At 54.9% G+C, this 26,256-nt stretch overlaps 1 protein-coding gene and 4 non-coding genes across 10 annotated transcripts; 1 reads left to right on the top strand and 4 right to left on the bottom strand.

The window, feature by feature from the left end:
• The first annotated feature begins 114 nt into the window (after window positions 1-114).
• Window positions 115-17,937, top strand: Gas8 (growth arrest specific 8). Of its 6 annotated transcripts, XR_003947214.1 has the most exons (12): window positions 124-232; window positions 1,884-1,970; window positions 4,218-4,415; window positions 5,358-5,564; window positions 6,899-6,953; window positions 7,745-7,950; window positions 9,192-9,359; window positions 9,658-9,744; window positions 9,840-9,923; window positions 12,107-12,316; window positions 14,533-14,598; window positions 17,653-17,930. XR_003947214.1 is itself a non-coding variant. In NM_018855.2 (11 exons), the coding sequence occupies exons 1-11, from the start codon at window positions 230-232 to the stop codon at window positions 17,800-17,802; spliced, it is 1,437 nt and encodes a 478-aa protein (NP_061343.2). In that variant the 5' UTR covers window positions 115-229; the 3' UTR covers window positions 17,803-17,930. The 6 variants fall into 6 exon arrangements, 5 of the variants coding, with proteins under 5 accessions (NP_061343.2, XP_030099088.1, XP_006530614.1 ...); NM_018855.2 differs by lacking the exon at window positions 9,840-9,923 and having other exon boundaries at window positions 115-232; XM_030243228.1 differs by lacking the exon at window positions 9,840-9,923 and having other exon boundaries at window positions 123-232; window positions 5,326-5,564.
• Window positions 17,938-20,063: 2,126 nt separating this feature from the next.
• On the bottom strand, window positions 20,064-20,184 carry n-R5s100 (nuclear encoded rRNA 5S 100). The gene has a single exon (NR_046118.1). It is a non-coding gene; the product is annotated as a nuclear encoded rRNA 5S 100 (ribosomal RNA).
• A 1,588-nt stretch (window positions 20,185-21,772) lies between these two features.
• On the bottom strand, window positions 21,773-21,891 carry n-R5s101. Its single transcript, XR_003947731.1, has one exon. It is a non-coding gene; the product is annotated as a 5S ribosomal RNA (ribosomal RNA).
• Window positions 21,892-23,457: 1,566 nt separating this feature from the next.
• On the bottom strand, window positions 23,458-23,576 carry n-R5s102. Its single transcript, XR_003947736.1, has one exon. It is a non-coding gene; the product is annotated as a 5S ribosomal RNA (ribosomal RNA).
• Window positions 23,577-25,150: 1,574 nt separating this feature from the next.
• On the bottom strand, window positions 25,151-25,271 carry n-R5s103 (nuclear encoded rRNA 5S 103). The gene has a single exon (NR_046119.1). It is a non-coding gene; the product is annotated as a nuclear encoded rRNA 5S 103 (ribosomal RNA).
• Window positions 25,272-26,256: the final 985 nt, after the last annotated feature.

A 26,256-nucleotide genomic window follows, 5' to 3' on the forward strand; every position in this document is an offset into this window, starting at 1 on the left:
CCAGCAATACACCGAGGGCAACACTAGCTCTTCTGGCGCGTTGTTAGGGACGCACTCCCGGTTGCCCAGGTCCCTTAGGGCGGGGGTGGGTGGGAGGGGAGAACTGGAGGATAGTCTCGCGAGGATTTGAGAACCAGCACGGGATCTAGTCGGAGTTGCCAGGAGACCGCGCAGCCTCCTCTGACCAGCGCCCATCCCGGATTAGTGGAAGTGCTGGACTGCTGGCACCATGGTGAGTCGGCCTGTGCTCGGAGTGTCCAGTGCACAGAGAACCTGGGAGGCTTTCGTGCAGAAATGTGGAGAGGGTCGGGTCCCCGGGACTGGGAGGGCCTGCAATTTTGGATTACTAGAATGGAGAGCTGGGCGCAGTTCTTCCGTGTGGTCCCGGTTGGGGAGGCCAGGAGGCCGGGGCCTGCATTCAGGTTCTCTGGGATGATCATCACACTGGCTAGACTGAGAGTCCAGTGTGCAAGGCGTCCAGAAATCAGAAGCTGAGTCCGTCAGATCCTTGGGACCAGTACTTAAGGGCTCAGGGGTCAATTAAGTGTCCACAGGGCGCAGAATCCGGCACAGGAGAAACCCCGAGAACTCGGAGGTGGAAAACCTAGCGTGTACCATGTGGCCGGAGGCCTCCCTACCAAGGGCAGAGTGTCATGGAGTGACCAGGGATACACACCTTGGGTATCTCAGGCTCCTGAGAAGAAGAAGGCCGAAGCCCCCTGTCTCCTTTATTTTTCTCACATAATGCCCCGCCCCACCCAGGAGATAGATGCTGTCAGTAGTGCAGTGTCTTGGCAGATGTGCTAGGGCATGGGTCATTAGCTGGTGGGGTGGCATCTTCCTGCGTCTGCCTGCCTGGAACTATGGCCGATATTAACTGCTGCTTAATCTTCCCGCCAAGCATTTATGGCCTTGTCAAGGCTGCTAGAATAAAGCAGGCCCTGTGAGCAGTGTCTGCTGGGAACATCTGCAGACAGACACAGTGTGTGCGGTGTGCTCAAGACCAGAGTTCCCTGAAGTGGGTTCATAATGGCAGACACGAGTCAGGAAGCCTCAGATTCGGTCATTGCTGTGAGGTCTCTCCAAAAGGCTTATTCTCGGTCCTTGCTGATGAGGGTCTTCTGTGTCTCTGTGGTGGCTATGAAGCGTGGTTGCCAGTATACTTGTGGGGTGGGGCGGGTGTGTGTGTGTGTGTATCCCTCCTTTTTAAAGCCCAGATAAGTTTTTCTTTTTATCTTTTAGGTTTCCACACTACCTCCTCAAATGCTGCCTTTCCCAAAACACCCCTTCTCCACCCCCCCATAAGTTTTTCTTTTTTTTTTTTTAATGTAAGATTTGTTTTATATATGTGAGTACACTGCTGCTGTCCTCCAACACACCAGAAGAGGGCATCAGACCCCATTACAGATGGTTGTGAGCCACCATGTGGTTGCTGGGAATTGAACTCAGGACCTCTGGAAGAGCAGTCAGTGCTCTTAACCTCTGAGCCATCTCTCCAAAAGAATGTTTTTAACCGTAACAAAGAAATTCTTGTCCTACATCCAGGAGTGAATGGGTTTGAAGTGTTTTCTTTCTCCTTCCCTTCCCCCTTAGTGCTTCTCCAAATGAGATCTCTCTCCCTCCCCACCTCTGGTATATTAATGGGGGGGAGGGATCAGTATAATGATACCCCCTAGGTAAATGTTCCAGTCAGCACTGTGTGAACAGTCAAGGTCAAGATTCTAAACAGGCATTCCTTCCCCTTATGCCTGTGTGAACCGAGTCAGTCAAAGAGGGACACCCTGAGGTAGAGCTGACCATGTGAGCAGTCAGTCCATCAAGGAGGGACACCCTGAGATAGAGTTGTCCTGTACTTAACTCAGTCCTCTCTTCTTCACACAAAGGCACCCAAAAAGAAAGGGAAGAAGGGGAAAGCCAAAGGGACCGCGATTGTTGATGGCGTCGCACCAGAGGACATGACCAAGGAGCAGGTGAGCACAGCCCTTGGAGCCTGGCTCAAGGGTGGGGTAGGCACCGCTGCAGATGTGCTGGCGAAACTCTTATCTGTGTGTCTGTCTACTCTCAGTCTGTCCAAACGTAACGTGTCTATCCCGTGCCCGTAGTTTCCTCACTTCACCTGGCATGACATACTTTTAAATGCAGTGTATCCATGTGAGGACACTTTGTAATAGGAACCTGGAAGGCGTCCCCCCACCCCTCGAATATGATAGGTATTTTTAAACTTTGTGCATTTTATTTCATCCTTATCTTTTCATATACCCAGTGGTCACAGAGCTGATTTGTAAGTGTTAAGACAGATATGTCATTCTTTGTTTGCCAGTAAACATTATATCAAAGGGGAAGATTTTAGCCAAGTGTGGTGGCGCCTGCCTTGGGAGGCAGAGGCAGGTAGATTAATCTCAGTAATTTCAAGGCCAGTCTAATCTACATAGTGAGTTCTGAGTCAGCCAAAGCTATATAGAAAGGCACCGTTTCAAAAAACCAAAAAAAGAAGGAGAAAAAAGGAAAGTTTTAAAAGGAACACAATTTACTTAAAACTACATTGTCTTCGTCTGATTAATTACTCACGTTTTTTTTGTTTTTTGTTTTTTTGTTTTTGTTTTTTGGTTTTTCCGAGCAGGGTTTTTCTGTGTAGCCCTGGCTGTCCTGGAACTCACTCTGTAGACCAGGCTGGCCTCAAACTCAGAAATCTGCCTGCCTCTGCCTCCCAGTGCTGGGATTAAAGGCGTGCGTCACCACCGCCCGGCACACCCCCAGTTTTTAAAATTAGTGTTCTGTCTTTCATTTATACATCTGGACAACATGTGTGGGTTGGTTCTTTCCTCCACTGTGTAGGAGTTGGGATTGAACTCAGGTTTTCCGGCTTGGCAGCAGACCCCTTTACCTGCTGAACCATTGTGCTGGCCCCTGGCTGTTTTATTTTTGACAAAACTTCCAATAAGGGGTAGCCCTATTGGGGCTGCCTCTGTTTGACTGCTCATGCTTAGCTTGGGAGGAGGTTTTCTTCATTTACTTTATTTTTTTGTTAAGACTGGTGCCACACCACTGAGCTACACCCCTGGTTCTGGAGGGATGTCTTCAGTATATGTTTAGGTTGTATTGTGTTGTAGTGTCCTTATACAAATGATCTTAAGCCACTCATGTATATTGATGTAAAAGGCTCTTACAAAACCACAACCCGTGCCAACATGGCATGTCTCCCTGGGTCTGAGTCGGTGACGGTTGCTGTGGTGGTTTGAATATGCTTGGTCCTGTTGGGAGGTGTGGCCTTGTCCGAGGAAGTGTGTCCTCGTGGGGGTGGGCGTGAGGTCCTACGGTCTAGCTTCCCCTCAGTCCCTTTCTGAAGCACTAGTCAGAGTGCGGCGTGCATGTTCCCTCATAGGCACCTAGCCACTGCCCAGCATCCTTCCACAGAGCCGCTTCGCTGTCTGAGTCTTTATTTGTTCCCTGTGTAGAATGGGGTGTCTGTCTGTGTCTGTGTCTGTCCATCTCTTTTTCTGTCTGCCTCTCCATCCATGTGTCTCTGTCTCTCTGGCCCCCCACCCCCAAGGTTTCTCTGCACAGCCCTGGCTATCCTGGAACTCACCTTGTGTACGAGGCTAGCCTTGAACTCACAGAGCTCTGCTTGCCTCTACCTCCTGAGTGCTGGGATTAAAGGCGTGCACCACCACTGCCTGGTGGGATGTAGTCTTGAGAAAGGAAATCGAGTAGCCGTCCTGTGGCTGTGCCTAAAGATAACTGATTCCCCAGGGAAGCCACGCTTAGGAAAGCTAAGACCTGCCCTACTTTCCCCTTTAACCTATTTGCAGGGTTATAATTGGCTCTGGCCCAGAGTCTGCTGAGTGCAGAGCCTGCTGGCTTTGTGTGATTTTTGTGGAGACATTTATGTGCTTCTGGGTAATTTTTATAATCTTACAGTTGAGTTGATATGTTCTAATTTTCAACCATTGTGCTGTTGAAAATAGTTGTAGATCATTATGTTTCTTTTGAGAAATTTCTTAAAAGAATCCAGGAGTCGCTGGGCAGGTATCATTGTTTTATAATTATTGGTCATATTTGAGAGACTTTTCCTGTTTACTGTCCCTGGGGCCTTCCTGCTTTGTGTTGTAACTCCAGTAAAATGGCCCCTCCCCCTTTCTTCCCTGCTTCCCTTGGGCCGCACCTGATGGTGGGTGGGCTCCTGCAGCATCCCTCATTGGTGCCCTGTGCCCGGTCAGGTGGAGGAACATGTCGCCCGCATCCGGGAGGAGCTGGACAGGGAGAGAGAGGAGCGTAACTACTTCCAGCTGGAGCGCGACAAGATCCACACCTTCTGGGAGATCACGCGGAGGCAGCTGGAGGAGAAGAAGGCTGAGCTGCGCAACAAAGACCGGGAGATGGAGGAGGCCGAGGAGAGGCACCAGGTGGAGATCAAGGTGAGTGGAGTCGATCTGTCTGTACCCACTGGAGAAAGGGGGCTGGGTGGCGGTGTTTCCTGCTTCTCTATGGGAACATACTCCTCTGCACTGTGACCCAGAGGCGATTTTTCTAAGAGTCCAAGGAAGGTTGCAAAGGTGACTTGGCTGTGTTGTCTGTCACCCCCTTGGTCACCAGCATCGACTCTGCTGATTAAGTTGGCCAGGTGGGGATCCACAGCACCTGGCACTGCTCCATGTGTGCCCCACCTGAAGCCATGTGCTCTGCTGAGACGACCACCAGCCCTGATGAAAGAGGAATGTCATGGGGTCCCCATGCCAGTGTGCCAAGGACAGTTATGATTCAGCCAGACAAAATGGCAGAAGTACTTAAAACCCAGCTGCCATTGGCACACGCTTGCTGTTCCAGTGTGTGGGAGGTGGGTGCAAGAGGACCTGGAGTTCAAGGCCAACTTTAGTGATGTACATAGTTTTAGACCAGCCTGGGCTACAGGAGACTCTGTCTCAAAACAAACAAAACCCAACGTTTTTATTTTTCCTCATTTATTTTTTATAACTGATGACCTGTCAGAGTATCAGCTGTGCTCCCCTGATAGCACCACCCAGCAGTCTCTGAAGAGGACAGGGAAAGCCGTCTCCTCCTTCTGGTAGTAGGGAGGCCCCACAGGTCCCGAGCATCAGTTGAAGCTTCTGTGACGTGGCAGGGTAGGCAGGCTGACTCCAGCTCTGCCTCGTGGCTCCTTGTGAGCTGGGCACACACTGGTGCTTCCCATGAGCGTGCAGTACCCCTGCCCCCCCCCCCCCCGCTCTGCAGGTGGACAGGGGCACCCCTCCCCCGCTCTGCAGGTGGACAGGGGCACCCCTCCCCCACTCTGCAGGTGGACAGGGGCACCCCTCCCCCGCTCTGCAGGTGGACAGGGGCACCCCTCCCCCGCTCTGCAGGTATACAAGCAGAAGGTGAAGCACCTGCTGTACGAGCACCAGAACAACTTGGCTGAGGTGAAGGCTGAGGGCACCGTGGTCATGAAGCTGGCCCAGAAGGAGCACCGCACCCAGGAGGGCGCTCTGCGCAAGGACATGCGGGTGCTGAAGGTGGAGCTCAAGGAGCAGGAGCTGGCTAACGAGGTGGTCATAAAGAACCTGTGCCTGGTAGGTCCACGCTGTGGGGACAGCGGCGGAAGAGGGGACTCAGCCATCTGAACCGGTTCCTTAACAAGGAGGAACTTAAGATGGGGGGCGGGGAGGGAAGAAATGACCAGAGGTTTTTAACAAATAAGTCGGCAAAACTTTATTCAAATTTGTAATGTGTAGAGGCAGGAGAGATGGCTCAGCAGTTAAGAGCAATGACTGCTCTTCTAGAGGACTTGGGTTCAAGTCCCACCACCCACATGGCAGCTGGCAAACATCCATTATTCCAGTTCCAGGAGACCCAACAGCTTCTTCTGGCCTCTCTGAGCACCAGACACACATGTAGTATACAGACATACCTGCCGGCAAAACACCCAAAATATGAAACACATATAATATAAAAATTTGAGTGGGAGAGATGGCTCAGTGATCAGGAGTACTGTTGGCTTTTACAGCTGTCTGTAACTCCAGCTCTAAGGGGCCTCATGCTCTTTTCTGGCTCCCATATGTATCAGGCAGGAAGATTGTACACAGTTGTATATGCAGATGTAATGCACACATAAAATAATAATTGAAAAACCTTACAAAAATGTTAACATGGGACTGCTTGTTAAAGTAATCTCTAGGATGGATGTGGTGGGTATGCCTTTAGTCCTGGCACTGGGAGACATCTGCAGGCAGATCTGAGTTCAAGGCTAGCCCAGTCTGTAGAATGAGTTCCAGGACAGAACAATTTATGCAGGGGAACCTTGTCTCAAAACCAACCAACCAACAAACAAAACAATGATGACAACTATTATTATATTATTTCTGAACACTGTTTTAAGTCACAGTGAGAGAGGCTGGCAGGAGCTTTGTCAGGCTCCTGGAGGGAGCCCGCTGCCTCATGTAGATGTGGCTGTTGCCCTCTGGCTTTGGGAAGGTTGGATGAGGAAACCAACCCTCGAACAGCACCTTGTCTTGCTGCTGTCTCCTGTTCAGAGGTGGACTTGCTGAGGGAAGTGCATTGTGTATGAAGTGTGGAGGCTGTGAGAGCCGTGTTATTCTGGGCATATTTTATGATGTAGAAGTGAGGAGAGTCCAGGCAGCAGCAGCAGCAGCAGCAGCACCACAGAGCTTTCTTTTCTTTTTTTATTTTTTTTTCCATTTTTTTTATTAGGTATTTAGCTCATTTACATTTCCAATGCTATACCAAAAGTCCCCCATATCCACCCCCCCCACTCCCCTACCCACCCACTCCCCACCACAGAGCTTTCTAAAGCTGAATTTTGCCATGGGAGAGGAGTGGGCTCAGCCTAAGGAGGGTAAGCCTGGCTGGCTGGCTGTCGAGTAACACCCCCTTCTCATTTGTGCAGAAACAAGCCGAGGAGATCACCAAGATGCGAAATGACTTTGAAAGGCAAGTTCGAGGTCAGTTTCACAGACATACACGGTGTAGGATGGTGTCAGGGAACCCTCCCATTGCTGCTTGGTAGGTAAATTGAGGCACATAAGTCTTATTAAAGAAGCTTGTTAATCCCAGCACTTGGGAGGCAGAGGCAGGGGGATTTCTGAGTTCAAGGCCAGCCTGGTCTACAGAGTGAGTTCCAGGACAGCCAGGGCTACACAGAGAAACACGCACACAGGCACAGACAGACACAGCAGGGAGAGGGAGATAGACTATTTCAGAAGCCAGCAGGTTGATCCAGAGACACAGAAAAACTCATTCCGGGCTATGTTTGGGAGCTGCAGGTAACAGCGTGTGGCACTTTCTTCAGTCTCCTCAGCTCCTGGGCTGAGAAGCCTTCGCTGTCAGAAGGACACTGGCTTTCTGACTGGGGCCTCTAGCCTATGGCTAGCCACGGGTAGTGTGCCCTGGGATTAGTGTGGGACACCCACTGCAGACTCTGGCTATCACAGGCAGAGGAAAGGTGACAGTGACCCATGTGCTGAATATGCCACTTGCAGGGAAAGCTCCACCAAAGCCGTCCAGCTGCTGCCAGAGTTGCCGGTGCCGCCTCTGTCTGACCGCCATGGGTGTTCTTGGGCACCGCTATAGGTTCCACCTTTCCTTTCTTTTTTTTTTCCTTAGATATTTTCTTCATTTACATTTCAAATGTTATCCCAAAAGTCTCCTGTACCCTCCCCCCACGGTTCCATCTTTTCTTATGGCTTGAGGTCACCCGTTGGTCTAAGCTGCTGTGTGTGCTGCTGCCTTTCAGAAATTGAGGCCAAGTATGATAAGAAGATGAAGATGCTTAGAGACGAACTTGACCTGCGGAGGAAGACTGAGATCCATGAGGTAGAGGAGAGGAAAAACGGCCAGATCAGCACTCTGATGCAGCGCCACGAGGAGGCCTTCACGGACATCAAGAACTACTACAACGACATCACTCTCAACAACCTGGCCCTCATCAACTCCCTCAAGGTGCTGACGCGCTCTGGGAGAGGAGCTCGGGGCCCACGGTGGGGTGTTCTAGAACTTACTAGCATAACACTGGGCGGGGTCCCTCCGTCACTCTCAGATATAATTCCTAAGTAACGTAAGCTGCCCACAGTTTAACGGGAAGTCATCTGGCCCTCCCTAACTGTGCTGTAGTGGAAGGAATAACTTCAGAGGTGTTCTGACATGCAGGCAGGACTGAGATAGGTAATGTGTGTTGACTGAAGTGTGGCCACATTGGCAGTCGGCACGACGTTGTGTCAGCAGGATGGGGTCAGGCGTCCCTCCCACCAGCCACCGCTCGGAAACTTGGGGCATAAAACTGACACTGGCAGGATTTCCACAGTAGAGAATCACCCTTGGTCTAAACAGATTCGGACCCTCAGCCTGCATGCACCTTTTTTTTTTTTTTAAAGATTGATTTATTATATGTAAGTAGCTGTCTTCAGACACTCCAGAAGAGGGCATCAGATTTCATTACAGATGGTTATGAGCCACCATGTGGTTGCTGGGATTTAAACTCGGGGCCTTCAGAAGAGCAGTCAGCCCTCTTAACTGCTGAGCCATCTCACCAACCCTCTGCATGCACCTTATATTCTTACATAATTCAGAATAGATCAAGACTGCAGAAATCTTGCCTATATGTAAAATAAGACTAGATCCGCTGCACCCATGTGGTTGCTTGACTTTTTGACTCAGGGCACCTCACTGGGTAGTCCTGGCTGTCCTAGAACTCACGATGTAGACCATGATAACCTGGTACGCACAGAGGTCCACCTCCCTCTGCCCCCTGAGGGCTGAGGTTAGGTGTGTGTTACCATGCCTGCCCCAGCTCTGTTTTTAGTTGAGGGCATTCATAGCTGGATATGGCGGCACAAACCTATAATCCCAGTGCTTACGAGGTGGAGGCAGGAGGAGAGCAAGATCAAAGCCAGTCTAGGCTGGTTAGAGAGCCATTGTCTCAAGAAAACCAAAACCAAACCAAACCAAAACACCAACCAAACAGTTGCAGGGAGATGGCCCAGTGGGTAGAGCTCCTCACCATGCAAACCTGAGCTGGGCCCTGGAACCCGCAGTGGAGGCAGAGAACCAGCTCCTGACAGTTGTCCTCTGACCTCTGTGCGTGTGCTGTGGCATGCGCACCCACACACATCACACACTAGTAATGAATCATGTGAATGTGAGTGTACGAGACGAAGCCCTGTGCTGTGTGTGACTGCCAACAGGAGCAGATGGAGGACATGCGTAAGAAGGAGGAACACATGGAGAGGGAGATGGCGGAGGTGACTCTGCAGAACCGGCGGCTGGCCGACCCGCTGCAGAAAGCCAAGGACGAGATGAACGAGATGCAGAAGAGACTGGGGAACCACGAGAGGGACAAGCAGATTCTGGTCGTGAGTGCCCTGCTCAAGTCTTCCCCTCGCTGAACCCTCCTCTTCCTCAGTGTAAGAGATCAAGAGACTCGAGGCATGGTGACATAGGCCCTCTCGTTCTTGGACTCCTGGGCTATAAGCAGGCTGGCGCTGCTGTAGACTAGACCCCGGTTTTCCACACATTCCGCTCATAGCTTGGGTGGGGCCCAGCTGCTGGAGTCTTCCCACCAGTTGTTCCTTGCTGTCTCCAGGAGTCTGTGGTATGTGAGTGTCTGTGACTCCGAAGTATTTATGTCTCCTACCCCCTATCTCTCTGCAGTGTACAAAGGCACGTTTGAAGGTGGCTGAGAGGGAGCTAAAGGACCTGAAATGGGAACATGAGGTCCTGGAGCAGAGGTTCATCAAGGTGAGCAGGTGTGGGCGCCATGGCGGGCTCCGAGTCCAGGAGTAAGTAGGGCCTCCTACCTGAGCCTACTTTTCCTGTTCTTTGTTTGGAAATAGGGTCTCACCGTCCCATGTGGCCAGGCCTTACTCCTGGGACCCTGCCTCCTCCTGCTCCAGCCTTCTGAGTAGCTGCAGTTACAGGTGTGTGCACACAACCTTGGATTTTTGGTTTTTTTGAGAGTTTTTTGTGGTTTCTCTGTGTGTAACCCTGGCTGTCTGGAACTCACTCTGTAGACCAGGCTGGCCTTGAACTCGCAGAGATCTGCCCACCTCTGCCTCCCAAGTGCTGGGATTAAAGGTGTGCACCACCTGACATGTGTACAACTTTTATAAGGTGGCGTCAACCTGTGGTATTTTCTGTAGAAGGCCCAGGGTCTCTGGCGAGGCCTGATTCTTTTGTCTCCTTGGCAGCTGGACTGGATTTGTGGGGCACTTGGTCCCCATGATCTCAGATCAGTGGCCCATTTCTTAGTATTAGCTTATGGAGTAGAATAAGCCTGGTGTGGGACACTCCTGTAAACCCCGCCCCACCATTCAGTGTCGTGTCAGCCTAAGCTACATGAAGGGAATGTCTCTAAATAGACAAACAAATAAACGCCATACTTTGATAAAGAAACAAAACCGCTCTTAGCAATGGGGAGATCTCTAAGGTCTGCCCTGCGCAGGACAGCAGACAGCAGACAGCGTGGAGTCTACCACCTTCCCACAAGCCTCTGAATAAAGTGTTTCAACAACAAGAAAGGGAGGGAAGGATGGAGGGAGGGAGGGAGGGAAGAAGGAAGGAAGTAAAATCAAAACTCCCTTTAACATGAATTCCCAGTGGCCTCTAATGTCAGCATTTGTGTGACTCTTTCCTGTTTTCTGCACATGTGCAAGCAGTCTTGCAGTTGGGGATGGCATGTGACCTCGTGGTTTCACAGCCTTTGCAGCTGCAGAATCCTTTCAGTCTCTAACTCCATGTTCCGTGGATATAGATAGTTTCAGTGCCTTGGGCCCATCTCTGCCTCCCACCCCACTCCAGCCAAATGCTGACCCCAAGAGCACAGGGAGAAGGAAGGTGGCCCTGTTGACCGGTGGGTGTATTGGTATCCACCCCTTGGCTCGGCCCTTAGGCCGTCCTGTACAGACAGTGACAGAGCTCGGCAAGTCATAGCCTCTAAGATGCTCAGGACCTTTGAAGGTAAATCTAGATCTGACTGGACGGACTGTTTGAGAGGAGCCTGCTCTGGGGAAGAGCACAAACCCGTGAGTGATCTGAGCTCGGGAATTTGCTAGTGATGATGGGATGCTCAGGTCACGTGTGCTGGTCAGAGCCCTGAAACTGCCAGGGCGGCAAGGGTGTCAGCGAGGCTCGAGGAAGACTGTGGCTCTCTGCCACTCGCAGGAGTTCTCATAACTGTATGTGAAGTGTGCCCCACCTAGAGCCTTGGTCTTTGACGTCAGTAGGCAGAGCTGTAGGAGACGGGCAAGGATGTCTTAGTGGTTGATAGACACTTGCTTCAAGCTTGATCTGGACCTGCCTTGACTCTCGTGTGGGGCGATTGACGATAAGGTCTCATCTGAACCCATGGCCCTAACCTGGGCAAGGCTGGCCCTGGCCGACTGACCTGCAGAGTGGTTTTCAGAGTGTGGATCTCCATCCAGCTCTTATCTTCTGAGAAGAGCAGTCAGTGTATTGGATAGTTTTATGTCCACTGGGCTAGTGTCATCTGAGAGGAGGAAACCTCAGCTGAATAAACGCCTCCACAAGGTCACAATATAGATAGGCCTGTGGGGCATTTTCTTAGTGACTGATGGGGGAGGGCCCAAACCATTATGTGTGGTGCCATCCCTGAGCTGATGTCCCTGGGCTCTATAAGAAAGCAGGCTGAGCAAGCCATGAGGAGTAAGTCAATAAGCAACATTCCCCCATGGCCTCTGCATCAGCTCCTGCTCCAGGCTTCAGCTTTGCTTGACTTCCAGTCCTGACTTCTTTCAATGACGGACTGCTGTGTGGAAGTGTAAGCCAAACCCTTTCCTCCCCAGCTTGCTTTTGGTCATGGTGTTTCGTCAGAGCAATAGAAACCCTGACTTAGTATAAGCAGCAGTGCTAATTTCTCCCTCTTCCTTTCTGCCTGTGTGCTGGATTACCCACCTTTCATTGTGTGCACAGAGGGTCTAGTGCAGGCAGTGTGGACAGCCAGTGTCCTCATGCCACGGTGTGGCCGTAGTGAAAGTGGCCCTTCCACAGAGCGACACACTTAGGGCAGGGTGGGAAGGTTTCTCCCCAGTGAGGCTTCTGCAAGCGAGGGCCTGGCTGCTCACGCTGCTCTCCCCATCCTCAGGTGCAGCAGGAGAGGGAAGAGCTCTATCGGAAGTTTGCAGACGCCATCCAGGAGGTGCAGCAGAAGACGGGCTTCAAGAACCTGCTGCTGGAGCGGAAGCTGCAGGCCCTGAACGCTGCTGTGGAGAAGAGAGAGGTTCAGTTCAATGAGGTGCTGGCCGCCTCCAACCTGGACCCCACAGCATTAACGCTTGTGTCCCGCAAACTTGAGGTAGGTGCCCTCCTGTCCTGTGCTGTGGTACGCCTTCTTGGGTGGCACAGTTAAGTCAGGGGCTGCCATGGTTTCTGCAGCAGAGAGCGAGCTTGGGCTTAACACCCCTGGGCTCTGCAACTGTCCTCTTGTGGCTTGCCCCCTAACCCCACCCCTTTAGACAGGAATTCACTGTGTAGACCGAACTGGCATCAAATTCAGAGATCCCCCTTCCTCTGCCTTCTGAGTTGTCCCCAGTAGCTCTGAGTCCCGTGGAGACAGCTGTGGTGGTTTGGGGCCAGATTCACTGATGCTTCTAGGATGTGAACAGCATTGAGGGCATGTGACATGCCCAGTTTTGCAGTCTGTCATAGGTTGTCCCAATCCCTCACTAACTCTATCCCTCACCTGAGTCTCCGGTGACTGTGGCTTTTAGTGTGCCAAGCCCAGCCACTGAATGGAACTTAGGTAACCTGGAAAGGAAAGCTGATCTGGGAATTTGTAGGTCCAAGTTCTTCCTTTGTTACTTGAGATGGGATGGTTCTGCCTCCACAAAGATCCTCGGACACTGATGTAGGACTTGGTCAGTGACAAAGAGGACAGTTGGGCCAGAGGGTCCCTTGCTGCTTTCCTGGGACCTGAGAGTAACGTCTGAACAGAGCCAAGAGCATCGCTCATTCCTGTGACATGCTATAGTGGGGTCAGGGATAAGCGAGTGGAGCGCCATGCGCCATGGGATAACTGGGGACAGAAGTCAGGACACAGAACCTCTGCCAGAACCCCCTGCTCACCAAGCTTCTAGCAATGGCCAGGTCTCTCTGCTCCTGCTTCCTTGCTTAGGGCATGGGAGACGTAGGAGCGGGTGGCAAAGGGTGAGGGAGTCTAGCTGACGTGAACACCAGCAAGCCAGTGTTACTGAGGCTTTCAGACTGTGATTGGTCCCCAGTAGCTCTGAGTCCCGTGGAGACAGCTGTGGTGGTTTGGGGCCAGATTCACTGATGCTTCTAGGGATGTGAACAGCTGAAGCCCCAGCCGACCCGACATGGGGGCCAGTTCATTCTGAGGTAGATCCTTTAGGGCAGGAGTGTGCACAGTCTGTCTGTCTGTCTGTGACTTGTGCTGTGCTTGGAACAGAGAGGCAGACGTGTAGTGGCTGGCGGATAGGATTTATTCTGAGATGTATATGGCGTCCAGGCAAGCTGAACTTAAATGCTAGCTGCTCACTGCAGACTTCAGCTTTGTGTACAGTCTGTTCACCTCACTGCCTGTAGATCGACCGATCAATCGTTGTAGTCTGAGGTATGTGACATTAGGCATTGCTGGTAGCCCCCTGCTGAGCCTCCCTAGGGAGCACACAAGCATTGGGGGTTGCAGACTGCGGGTGATTTCAGAGACCTGACACGTGCACTAAGGTGTGTGATGGCAGTGGGAATTGTGGGAGGTTCTGAGCGTAGAAGCTTCAAAAAGAGCCCACTCTACCTGAGGTGGAACAAGAGCAGTAAAGAAACAGGTTCGGCTGGTGAAGGGTAAAAGAGGCAGAAATGTCAAGAGTTGTCAGGAGGCTGACCCTAGAGGAGGTGTACCTGACTCAGGAGGGTCCAAGGCAGCACCCACCTTCCTCCCAGTGAGGCCATTGTTCACTCACAGTTGTGTTGTGGGGGTGTCTGGATTTAAGCCAAGAAAAAGTCTTCATTAGCTGGCTGGTGTCCACACTGAGTGTTTGGGATCCCAGTATAGCACTGAGCCTTTCACAGGATGGCTTTAAGCATAGAAAACGTATCTTGGGCTGATATTTCAGTTAACAAGAGCAGTTAGCCAGAAGCAGAACTGCAAACACTGTAAAGAGCAAGGCCGGCGCATTTAGAGACCTTTCCAGAGCTGTGGGCCTTGTTGCCTTAGGCCTGTGTTTTCATGCTGGCAGTGGTGCTGTCTGCATGGGCACTTCCATCATGGCGTCACTTGTGCTAAGGTCTGGCACCTGCTTCAGCACTAGTCCCCGGTCCAGTGAGTAGTGGTTCAGGGTGGTGGGGTCAGTTTTCAGGCCTCTATGTGGCACCAATATCCAAGAGAGACCTCGTTGGACCGGGCAGCAGTAGGGCCTCGAGGCTGATCTCTGCTCATTGCTGTGCCACTACTATTCTTTGAGCCTCTCAGACCCTTAGGGAGCCCCTAGACTAGTGTCCCCCTGTTCACCTCTGCTAGATGACAATATCAGAGTCACACCTGTGTCTCCTTAGGATGTTCTAGAATCGAAGAATACCACCATCAAGGACTTACAGTATGAGCTGGCCCGGGTCTGCAAGGTGAGGCTAATCCCCCCATCCGCAGGGCTCCACCTTCTCCTCCCTCAGAGCTGTGCCCTGTGCCCAGCTTCACCTGATGAACATTACAGACAAAGGGTCCCCGGGATCTTACTCAGGAGGTAGGTGTGGTAATCCCCATGTGATGTGCACTCATAGCCTTATGGCCTGAGAGTGGCCTTGTCCAGGCTGTGCTGCTACACACGTGGGGCTCTGTCTCCTGTCTCTCTCTCCCTCCCCTATCCCCTCAGGCATAGGAAGAGCCTCTCTGGTCTTCCAGATTAAAGCCCACTGCCTTCAGTGGGGGCAATTCGGGCTCTCACCTTTTCTGATACCTTTGTGAATCTAAAATATCTCTATACCCTTCTATGCCGATCATGTGTATCCGTAGACTCCTGCTGGACCCTGGCTGCCATCTGTCCCATGTACCTGAGAGAGGCCTGGGTTCTGCATCCAGATGCTTTTTTTGTTTGTTTGTTTGGTTTTTTGGGTTTTTTTTTGTTTTTCGAGACAGGGTTTCTCTGTGTAGCCCTGGCTGTCCTGGAACTCACTTTGTAGACCAGGCCCGAGTGCTGGGATTAAAGGCGTGCGCCACCACGCCCAGCGCTTTTTTTTTTTTAAGGTTTATTTATTTATTATATGTAAGTACACTGTAGGTGTCCTCAGATACTCCAGAAGAGGGCATCAGATTTCGTTACGGATGGTTGTGAGCCACCATGTGGTTGCTGGGACCTTTGGAAGAGCAGTTGGCGCTCTGAACCACTGAGCCATCTCGCCAGCCCCCAGATGCTCTTAAGGGACTGCTCTGTCTTTTCCTTTGCCAAGGATAGACCCACAGCAGCCACCACACAGGTCATATCCTTAGTCCTGTGGGGGCAGGCATTGAATTCCTGGTCAGTTGTTCGGGGCCTTGTCCCGACACTCGTGCTGTCCTGTCTGATTTTTAACCCTAGATAGAGGCAGGCAATGTCTGTTCCCACGGCCCAGGCTCTGCACTGCACCAGCTGCCCTGGCTCCCCAGCCCTCCCTGTAGCCCAGGCTAGAGCTTTCTTTATCATACCCGCTCCTCAGCTGACACGCTCTGAGCAAAGTTAGGGTTGTCTGCTGGGTGTACAGCTCTTGGGGGCCAAGGTCTGAGCTGAGAGGGGTTATGGTAGCCAGGGCCCAGCCTCCAAGACTCCCACTGTAGCTCATCCTTACTTGCCCCTTGTCTCTGTTCTCAAGCCCTGCTTCTCTTCCCTGAACCACTGAGGATAACGAACCCTTTTCTTCTTTTCTGGGTTGGTTGGTTGTTTTTGGGTCAGGGTTTCTCTGAGTAGCCCTGGCTGTCCTGGAACTCCCTCTGTAGGTAAGGCTGGCCTTGAACTCAAGAGATCCACCTGCTTCTGCCTCCCAGGTGCTGAGATCAAGGGCATGCACCACCACCTCCTCCTGGCCCTTTTCTCTGATTTTGTTTGAGACACACAGATCCACTGCATAGCCCTGGCTGGCTTGGAACTCACAGATAGCTGTCCATCTCTGTACTGGGATTAAAGGTGTAAAGCTCTTGTGAACATTTGGCTCCCAGCACTTGTCATTGCACTCAGTTCTTAACACTGATGAGCCTAGAGGCAGGAGGACCCCCTCTCAGACAGACAGACAGACAGAGCCCAAGTCCTCACCGCTCCCTGATGAAAGTTTCCCAGTACAAAATGTGCAGTAGGGGTTGGTGAAATCAGTGGAGTTCGGTTCTCAGCATCACATGGGGAAGGCTCACAGATGCCTGTGACTTCTGCACCAAGGAGTCAGACTTTGTCTTCTGGCCTTCTTGGGCATCTGCACATATGCACGCCTTCTCATACATATGTGTAGTAACCGTACCAAATACTAGACATACGGGGTGTGGTAGCATGCCGCTTTAATCCCACCACTCAAGAGACAAAGCAGGTGGATCGTGGTAAATTCTAGGCCAGCCTGGTGTAGTTCCAGGCCATCAAGGAGATCTGCATAAAGAGGAAAAACAGCCATTGTGCAAGGTGTCTGGTGTACACTTGTAATCTTACTGCTCACCTGACTGAGACAGCAGACTTTTTTAATTAAAAACTTTCTCATACAATATATTTTGATCATGTTTTTAACTTTCCTGCAACTCTTCCCAGATCCCCCACCTCTGACCTAGCTGTATGCTTGCTCTTTATCTTTCTCTCTCTTTCTCTTTCTGTTTCTCTTAAAAACAAAACAATACAAACAGGTTAAGAAGCTGATAAGACAAATCAACACCAAAGTAAGACTAAATGCAACAGCAAGTCCACAAAACCAAAGAAGGAATGCTTCCCGGTGGTCAACCTCTCCTGGGCACAGGACCAGCCCTGGGGAACGGTTCTGTCCCAGTGACACTGCACGGGGAAAACTGACTTTCCTTTGAAGCAGTGAGATTTTGAGTGTGAGGCCATTCTGGAGAAACATCAAGTTCTAGCTAGCATGAGCTACATAAGTCGAACTAGCCTGGGGTATATAGTCTAGCTAGCCTAAGCTACATAGTGGAGCCTTTTCCTAGATAACAATAAAACCAAAACACCAAAAACCAAAACAAAATTATCAAAGAACTCCCTCAAAGGAAGTCACATCTTTTTTGGACCACCACCATTTCAGGGTGCTCTGTCTCCTGCCCCCACCCCACACACTGTCTCTGCAGAGTCACTGGGGAGTTAGAGGGCGCTGTGCTCTAGGGGCAGGGAAGAGATGTCATTCTGCCTTGGTAGGGCAGAGGGAGACCCTTAGGAAGTAATCGGTAAGGGGTCAGGCGTCCCCCAAGCTCCAGTTCTGCCACACCCCCACCCTCTAGTCTGTCTTTATTGTGAGTGTGTGAATTACTGACTTACTCCCCTTATCACAGCCCTAGATGGAACAACAGACCACTGACAAATCCTCATTACAGTTCTGTGTACCCACTCTACCCCCTCCAGCAATAGTGCCCCTGTCTGGTGCACCACAGCCCCTCTGCTGCGCCACAGCAAGGTGGCAGCGGTTCCCAGGCCCTGGTGGATGCCTGTTGCTGACACTGCTCTGTCCTTTCAGGCCCACAATGACCTGCTGCGTACATATGAGGCGAAGTTACTGGCCTTCGGGATCCCCCTGGACAATGTGGGGTTCAAGCCCCTGGAGACAGCAGTGATTGGACAGACACTGGGACAGGGCCCTGCAGGACTTGTGGGTGCCCCTACATAGCCATCTTCTCAGCCTTCAACCTTTACAGCCTTCCCCTCTGTCCAAGTAATACCTCTATGCCCAACACAGGCAAGGGTTTGTTTTCTAGACTTACCCGTCAGCAATGAAAGTTTCCCACATTTACTTTATATTCTCTGTCGTTGTGAGGAAGTTGTTTCTTTAAGGCCCTAGTAGGGCCTCCATGTCAACCACCTGCCACCAAAAGCTCAGATGATACCATGGCCTCTAACCTGAGCAGTCCCTGCACCAGCCACTCACAGAGGCAGAAAACCCCCTGAGCCCTCCGATGCCCTACTATGCCTAGCAGGGAGAATGGGCCCAGCCAGTAAGTACCTCCATTAGCCAGCCATTCCCCATCCCTGCTGAACAGAGATCAACCCTCCTCTGACCTGTCACCTCCCCTACAATTCAATGGGATTCCTGGAAAAAGCCCCTGACCCGGCCAGGAATTCCTCTTGCCCTAAGGCACTACAAATGAGCTAGAATTCTGAACAACCATGAAACTAAGATATTCTGCCCAACTAACTGCCTTCACCATACATGTACCCAGGACTAGGGAAGTCGACTCACTGTAGATGGATGGATGGATGGATGGATGGATGGATGGATGGCATCAAACCCCACCTGGGACAAGAAAAGCAACACCCAGTGGCACAGGCTACCCCAAGGAGCACATACTGGCCAGGGCCTCCCTCAAGAGCAACGGCAGACACCAAGCCCTGACAGGCAAACTCATTAACTCCACCGCCCAACTCTAGATTCCCAACAACTACAAGCTCACACGAGCCCCGAGACCAGAGCCCAGCCCCCAGCCGACAGACACACACCACACAGCGACACGCCCGCCCCTTAGCCCGGCCCGAGCCCCACCCACACGACACGCCCCAGCCCACCGTGCCTCCTCGCTTCTTCGCGCTGCCTGCCTCACGCTGCCTACAACCTCCCCCAGAGCCCCCACCAGCCCTCCTCTGCCTGCCCTGGACGCACCACGGGCCCAGCCAGTGAGTGCCAGCCTTGGCCGCACACACATCTCCCCTCCTCGCTTCTTCTCCCCTCCCTCCCCTCCTGGACGGTTCCACGGGCTTCCTGCAACAGCGCCCTCACCCACCCGTGACTTCCCCTTCCACCCACCCGAGGTCCCTCCCAGCTTCTGGAATCCTGACCCACCCTGGACCTCGGACGTTCCGCCCCACCTCACCGACTGGTCCACCCACCTACCCACCCACCGTGCCTGTGCCCAGGCATGCAAAGGAAGTCAACCCACTGTGGATGGATACATGGATACATAAATGGATGGATGGATGGATGGATGGATGGATGGATGGATGGATGGATGGATGGATGGATGGCATCCCAGCCCACCTGGGACACGCACAGCCACACCCATCGGCACAGGCTAGCCCAAGAGGCACGCACTGCACTGCCCTTGCCCTCCCTCCAGAGCGCAAGCACACACCACACCCGGACAGGCACACAAACTCGCCCCCTACCCACCCACGCACCCACGGAAACAGACACATGTCAGGGCACTGCAGCTTGCGCACCCGGACAAAAAAGGAGGACGGCTAGAAGGTGCAGGCAACACACAGACACGGCCACGCACGCGCACACACACTCACACCACTCACTCGCAGGCTGCCACACCTGCCCCTACCCTCAGGCACACACACACACACACACACACACACACACACACACACACACACTTGTTTTTACTGGCTGATTGAGCAAGCAAGCCCGGAGGGTCCTCAGCTTCCACACAAACAAACACACACACACACACACAGGGACCCAGGTGAATTAGCAGAAGGCAGGAGGGGCAAGATACACAGAATCTCTCTCTCTCTCTGTGTCTCTCCCTCTCTCTGTCTCTCTGTCTCTCTCTCTCTCTCTCTCTCTGTCTCTCTCTCTTTCACACACACACACACACACACACACACACACACACACACGGTGGAAGGCAAGTGCGGTGTTGGATGAGGATGGAGTGTTCAGGCCAGCCTGGGCTCGGTGCAAATGGAGAGAGGCTCTCCCGTCCCGTGTCCCGTTGCTAGCTAACTCAGCAGGGTGGTGCCGAGGTGCCCAGCGTGGTGTGCCCTGTCTTAGGGCTCCAGGAGCCTCCCGTGAGAGGGCAAGCCTGTGAGAGGACGAGGGTGGGCTCCTTGGGGGGTTGTGGGGTGTGGATGGCGCTGGCCTGAGCCTGGGTCGCCGGGTTGCCGTGGCCGTGGCCAAAAGGGAGAGAGAGACAGAGGGGAGTCCAAAAAGCCTACAGCACCCGGTATTCCCAGGCGGTCTCCCATCCAAGTACTAACCAGGCCCGACCCTGCTTAGCTTCCGAGATCAGACGAGATCGGGCGCGTTCAGGGTGGTATGGCCGTAGACGAGGGTGGGCGGCGCCGACAAGCCCCAAGAGCCTGCTGCGCTCTCGCTCGCTCGCTCACTCGCCCGCCCGACGCCCGACGCCCGATGCCCGACGACGACGACGAGCTCACACGAGCCCCGAGACCAGAGCCCAGCCCCCAGCCGACAGACACACACCACACAGCGACACGCCCGCCCCTCAGCCCGGCCCGAGCCCCACCCACACGACACGCCCCAGCCCACCGTGCCTCCTCGCTTCTTCGCGCTGCCTGCCTCACGCTGCCTACAACCTCCCCCAGAGCCCCCACCAGCCCTCCTCTGCCTGCCCTGGACGCACCACGGGCCCAGCCAGTGAGTGCCAGCCTTGGCCGCACACACATCTCCCCTCCTCGCTTCTTCTCCCCTCCCTCCCCTCCTGGACGGTTCCACGGGCTTCCTGCAACAGCGCCCTCACCCACCCGTGACTTCCCCTTCCACCCACCCGAGGTCCCTCCCAGCTTCTGGAATCCTGACCCACCCTGGACCTCGGACGTTCCGCCCCACCTCGCCGACTGGTCCACCCACCCACCTACCCACCCACCGTGCCTGTGCCCAGGCACGCAAGGGAAGTCAACCCACTGTGGATGGATACATGGATACATGGATACATGAATGGATGGGTGGATGGATGGATGGATGGATGGATGGATGGCATCCCAGCCCACCTGGGACACGCACAGCCACACCCATCGGCACAGGCTAGCCCAAGAGGCACGCACTGCACTGCCCTTGCCCTCCCTCCAGAGCGCAAGCACACACCACACCCGGACAGGCACACAAACTCGCCCCCTACCCACCCACGCACCCACGGAAACAGACACATGTCAGGGCACTGCAGCTTGCGCACCCGGACAAAAAAGGAGGACGGCTAGAAGGTGCAGGCAACACACAGACACGGCCACGCACGCGCACACACACTCACACCACTCACTCGCAGGCTGCCACACCTGCCCCTACCCTCAGGCACACACACACACACACACACACACACACACACACACACTTGTTTTTACTGGCTGATTGAGCAAGCAAGCCCGGAGGGTCCTCAGCTTCCACACAAACAAACACACACACACACACACAGGGACCCAGGTGAATTAGCAGAAGGCAGGAGGGGCAAGATACACAGAATCTCTCTCTCTCTCTGTGTCTCTCCCTCTCTCTGTCTCTCTGTCTCTCTCTCTCTCTCTCTCTCTGTCTCTCTCTCTTTCACACACACACACACACACACACACACACACACACACACACACACACACGGTGGAAGGCAAGTGCGGTGTTGGATGAGGATGGAGTGTTCAGGCCAGCCTGGGCTCGGTGCAAATGGAGAGAGGCTCTCCCGTCCCGTGTCCCGTTGCTAGCTAACTCAGCAGGGTGGTGCCGAGGTGCCCAGCGTGGTGTGCCCTGTCTTAGGGCTCCAGGAGCCTCCCGTGAGAGGGCAAGCCTGTGAGAGGACGAGGGTGGGCTCCTTGGGGGGTTGTGGGGTGTGGATGGCGCTGGCCTGAGCCTGGGTCGCCGGGTTGCCGTGGCCGTGGCCAAAAGGGAGAGAGAGACAGAGGGGAGTCCAAAAAGCCTACAGCACCCGGTATTCCCAGGGGGAATCCCATCCAAGTACTAACCAGGCCCGACCCTGCTTAGCTTCCGAGATCAGACGAGATCGGGCGCGTTCAGGGTGGTATGGCCGTAGGCGAGGGTGGGCGGCGCCGACAAGCCCCAAGAGCCTGCTGCGCTCTCGCTCGCTCGCTCACTCGCCCGCCCGACGCCCGACGCCCGATGCCCGACGACGACGACGAGCTCACACGAGCCCCGAGACCAGAGCCCAGCCCCCAGCCGACAGACACACACCACACAGCGACACGCCCGCCCCTCAGCCCGGCCCGAGCCCCACCCACACGACACGCCCCAGCCCACCGTGCCTCCTCGCTTCTTCGCGCTGCCTGCCTCACGCTGCCTACAACCTCCCCCAGAGCCCCCACCAGCCCTCCTCTGCCTGCCCTGGACGCACCACGGGCCCAGCCAGTGAGTGCCAGCCTTGGCCGCACACACATCTCCCCTCCTCGCTTCTTCTCCCCTCCCTCCCCTCCTGGACGGTTCCACGGGCTTCCTGCAACAGCGCCCTCACCCACCCGTGACTTCCCCTTCCACCCACCCGAGGTCCCTCCCAGCTTCTGGAATCCTGACCCACCCTGGACCTCGGACGTTCCGCCCCACCTCGCCGACTGGTCCACCCACCCACCTACCCATCCACCGTGCCTGTGCCCAGGCACGCAAGGGAAGTCAACCCACTGTGGATGGATACATGGATACATGGATACATGAATGGATGGGTGGATGGATGGATGGATGGATGGATGGCATCCCAGCCCACCTGGGACACGCACAGCCACACCCATCGGCACAGGCTAGCCCAAGAGGCACGCACTGCACTGCCCTTGCCCTCCCTCCAGAGCGCAAGCACACACCACACCCGGACAGGCACACAAACTCGCCCCCTACCCACCCACGCACCCACGGAAACAGACACATGTCAGGGCACTGCAGCTTGCGCACCCGGACAAAAAAGGAGGACGGCTAGACGGTGCAGGCAACACACAGACACGGCCACGCACGCGCACACACACTCACACCACTCACTCGCAGGCTGCCACACCTGCCCCTACCCTCAGGCGCACACACACACACACACACACACACACACACACACACACACACACTTGTTTTTACTGGCTGATTGAGCAAGCAAGCCCGGAGGGTCCTCAGCTTCCACACAAACAAACACACACACACACACACAGGGACCCAGGTGAATTAGCAGAAGGCAGGAGGGGCAAGATACACAGAATCTCTCTCTCTCTCTGTGTCTCTCCCTCTCTCTGTCTCTCTGTCTCTCTATCTCTCTCTCTCTCTGTCTCTCTTTCACACACACACACACACACACACACAAGGTGGAAGGCAAGTGCGGTGTTGGATGAGGATGGAGTGTTCAGGCCAGCCTGGGCTCGGTGCAAATGGAGAGAGGCTCTCCCGTCCCGTGTCCCGTTGCTAGCTAACTCAGCAGGGTGGTGCCGAGGTGCCCAGCGTGGTGTGCCCTGTCTTAGGGCTCCAGGAGCCTCCCGTGAGAGGGCAAGCCTGTGAGAGGACGAGGGTGGGCTCCTTGGGGGGTTGTGGGGTGTGGATGGCGCTGGCCTGAGCCTGGGTCGCCGGGTTGCCGTGGCCGTGGCCAAAAGGGAGAGAGAGACAGAGGGGAGTCCAAAAAGCCTACAGCACCCGGTATTCCCAGGGGGAATCCCATCCAAGTACTAACCAGGCCCGACCCTGCTTAGCTTCCGAGATCAGACGAGATCGGGCGCGTTCAGGGTGGTATGGCCGTAGACGAGGGCGGGCGGCGCCGACAAGCCCCAAGAGCCTGCTGCGCTCTCGCTCGCTCGCTCACTCGCCCGCCCGACGCCCGACGCCCGATGCCCGACGACGACGACGAGCTCACACGAGCCCCGAGACCAGAGCCCAGCCCCCAGCCGACAGACACACACCACACAGCGACACGCCCGCCCCTCAGCCCGGCCCGAGCCCCACCCACACGACACGCCCCAGCCCACCGTGCCTCCTCGCTTCTTCGCGCTGCCTGCCTCACGCTGCCTACAACCTCCCCCAGAGCCCCCACCAGCCCTCCTCTGCCTGCCCTGGACGCACCACGGGCCCAGCCAGTGAGTGCCAGCCTTGGCCGCACACACATCTCCCCTCCTCGCTTCTTCTCCCCTCCCTCCCCTCCTGGACGGTTCCACGGGCTTCCTGCAACAGCGCCCTCACCCACCCGTGACTTCCCCTTCCACCCACCCGAGGTCCCTCCCAGCTTCTGGATTCCTGACCCACCCTGGACCTCGGACGATCCGCCCCACCTCGCCGACTGGTCCACCCACCCACCTACCCACCCACCGTGCCTGTGCCCAGGCACGCAAGGGAAGTCAACCCACTGTGGATGGATACATGGATACATGGATACATGAATGGATGGGTGGATGGATGGATGGATGGATGGATGGATGGCATCCCAGCCCACCTGGGACACGCACAGCCACACCCATCGGCACAGGCTAGCCCAAGAGGCACGCACTGCACTGCCCTTGCCCTCCCTCCAGAGCGCAAGCACACACCACACCCGGACAGGCACACAAACTCGCCCCCTACCCACCCACGCACCCACGGAAACAGACACATGTCAGGGCACTGCAGCTTGCGCACCCGGACAAAAAAGGAGGACGGCTAGAAGGTGCAGGCAACACACAGACACGGCCACGCACGCGCACACACACTCACACCACTCACTCGCAGGCTGCCACACCTGCCCCTACCCTCAGGCACACACACACACACACACACACACACACACACACACACACACACACACTTGTTTTTACTGGCTGATTGAGCAAGCAAGCCCGGAGGGTCCTCAGCTTCCACACAAACAAACACACACACACACACACAGGGACCCAGGTGAATTAGCAGAAGGCAGGAGGGGCAAGATACACAGAATCTCTCTCTCTCTCTGTGTCTCTCCCTCTCTCTGTCTCTCTGTCTCTCTCTCTCTCTCTCTCTCTGTCTCTCTCTCTTTCACACACACACACACACACACACACACACACACACGGTGGAAGGCAAGTGCGGTGTTGGATGAGGATGGAGTGTTCAGGCCAGCCTGGGCTCGGTGCAAATGGAGAGAGGCTCTCCCGTCCCGTGTCCCGTTGCTAGCTAACTCAGCAGGGTGGTGCCGAGGTGCCCAGCGTGGTGTGCCCTGTCTTAGGGCTCCAGGAGCCTCCCGTGAGAGGGCAAGCCTGTGAGAGGACGAGGGTGGGCTCCTTGGGGGGTTGTGGGGTGTGGATGGCGCTGGCCTGAGCCTGGGTCGCCGTGGCCGTGGCCAAAAGGGAGAGAGAGACAGAGGGGAGTCCAAAAAGCCTACAGCACCCGGTATTCCCAGGCGGTCTCCCATCCAAGTACTAACCAGGCCCGACCCTGCTTAGCTTCCGAGATCAGACGAGATCGGGCGCGTTCAGGGTGGTATGGCCGTAGACGAGGGCGGGCGGCGCCGACAAGCCCCAAGAGCCTGCTGGGCTCTCGCTCGCTCGCTCACTCGCCCGCCCGACGCCCGACGCCCGATGCCCGACGACGACGACGAGCTCACACGAGCCCCGAGACCAGAGCCCAGCCCCCAGCCGACAGACACACACCACACAGCGACACGCCCGCCCCTCAGCCCGGCCCGAGCCCCACCCACACGACACGCCCCAGCCCACCGTGCCTCCTCGCTTCTTCGCGCTGCCTGCCTCACGCTGCCTACAACCTCCCCCAGAGCCCCCACCAGCCCTCCTCTGCCTGCCCTGGACGCACCACGGGCCCAGCCAGTGAGTGCCAGCCTTGGCCGCACACACATCTCCCCTCCTCGCTTCTTCTCCCCTCCCTCCCCTCCTGGACGGTTCCACGGGCTTCCTGCAACAGCGCCCTCACCCACCCGTGACTTCCCCTTCCACCCACCCGAGGTCCCTCCCAGCTTCTGGAATCCTGACCCACCCTGGACCTCGGACGTTCCGCCCCACCTCGCCGACTGGTCCACCCACCCACCTACCCACCCACCGTGCCTGTGCCCAGGCACGCAAGGGAAGTCAACCCACTGTGGATGGATACATGGATACATGGATACATGAATGGATGGGTGGATGGATGGATGGATGGATGGATGGATGGCATCCCAGCCCACCTGGGACACGCACAGCCACACCCATCGGCACAGGCTAGCCCAAGAGGCACGCACTGCACTGCCCTTGCCCTCCCTCCAGAGCGCAAGCACACACCACACCCGGACAGGCACACAAACTCGCCCCCTACCCACCCACGCACCCACGGAAACAGACACATGTCAGGGCACTGCAGCTTGCGCACCCGGACAAAAAAGGAGGACGGCTAGAAGGTGCAGGCAACACACAGACACGGCCACGCACGCGCACACACACTCACACCACTCACTCGCAGGCTGCCACACCTGCCCCTACCCTCAGGCAC

The sequence above is a fragment of the Mus musculus genome, chromosome 8, assembly GCF_000001635.26.
Source record: "Mus musculus strain C57BL/6J chromosome 8, GRCm38.p6 C57BL/6J".
NCBI classification, from domain to species: Eukaryota; Metazoa; Chordata; class Mammalia; order Rodentia; family Muridae; genus Mus; species Mus musculus.

What these genes read in the sequence shown, in the direction of transcription:
- Gas8 (NM_018855.2), top strand. An exon ending in CTTTGAAAGGCAAGTTCGAG is followed by an intron (nt 6,954 to 7,744) that starts GTCAGTTTCACA and finishes GCTGCCTTTCAG; the next exon opens with AAATTGAGGCCAAGTATGAT. An exon ending in GGGACAAGCAGATTCTGGTC is followed by an intron (nt 9,360 to 9,657) that starts GTGAGTGCCCTG and finishes ATCTCTCTGCAG; the next exon opens with TGTACAAAGGCACGTTTGAA.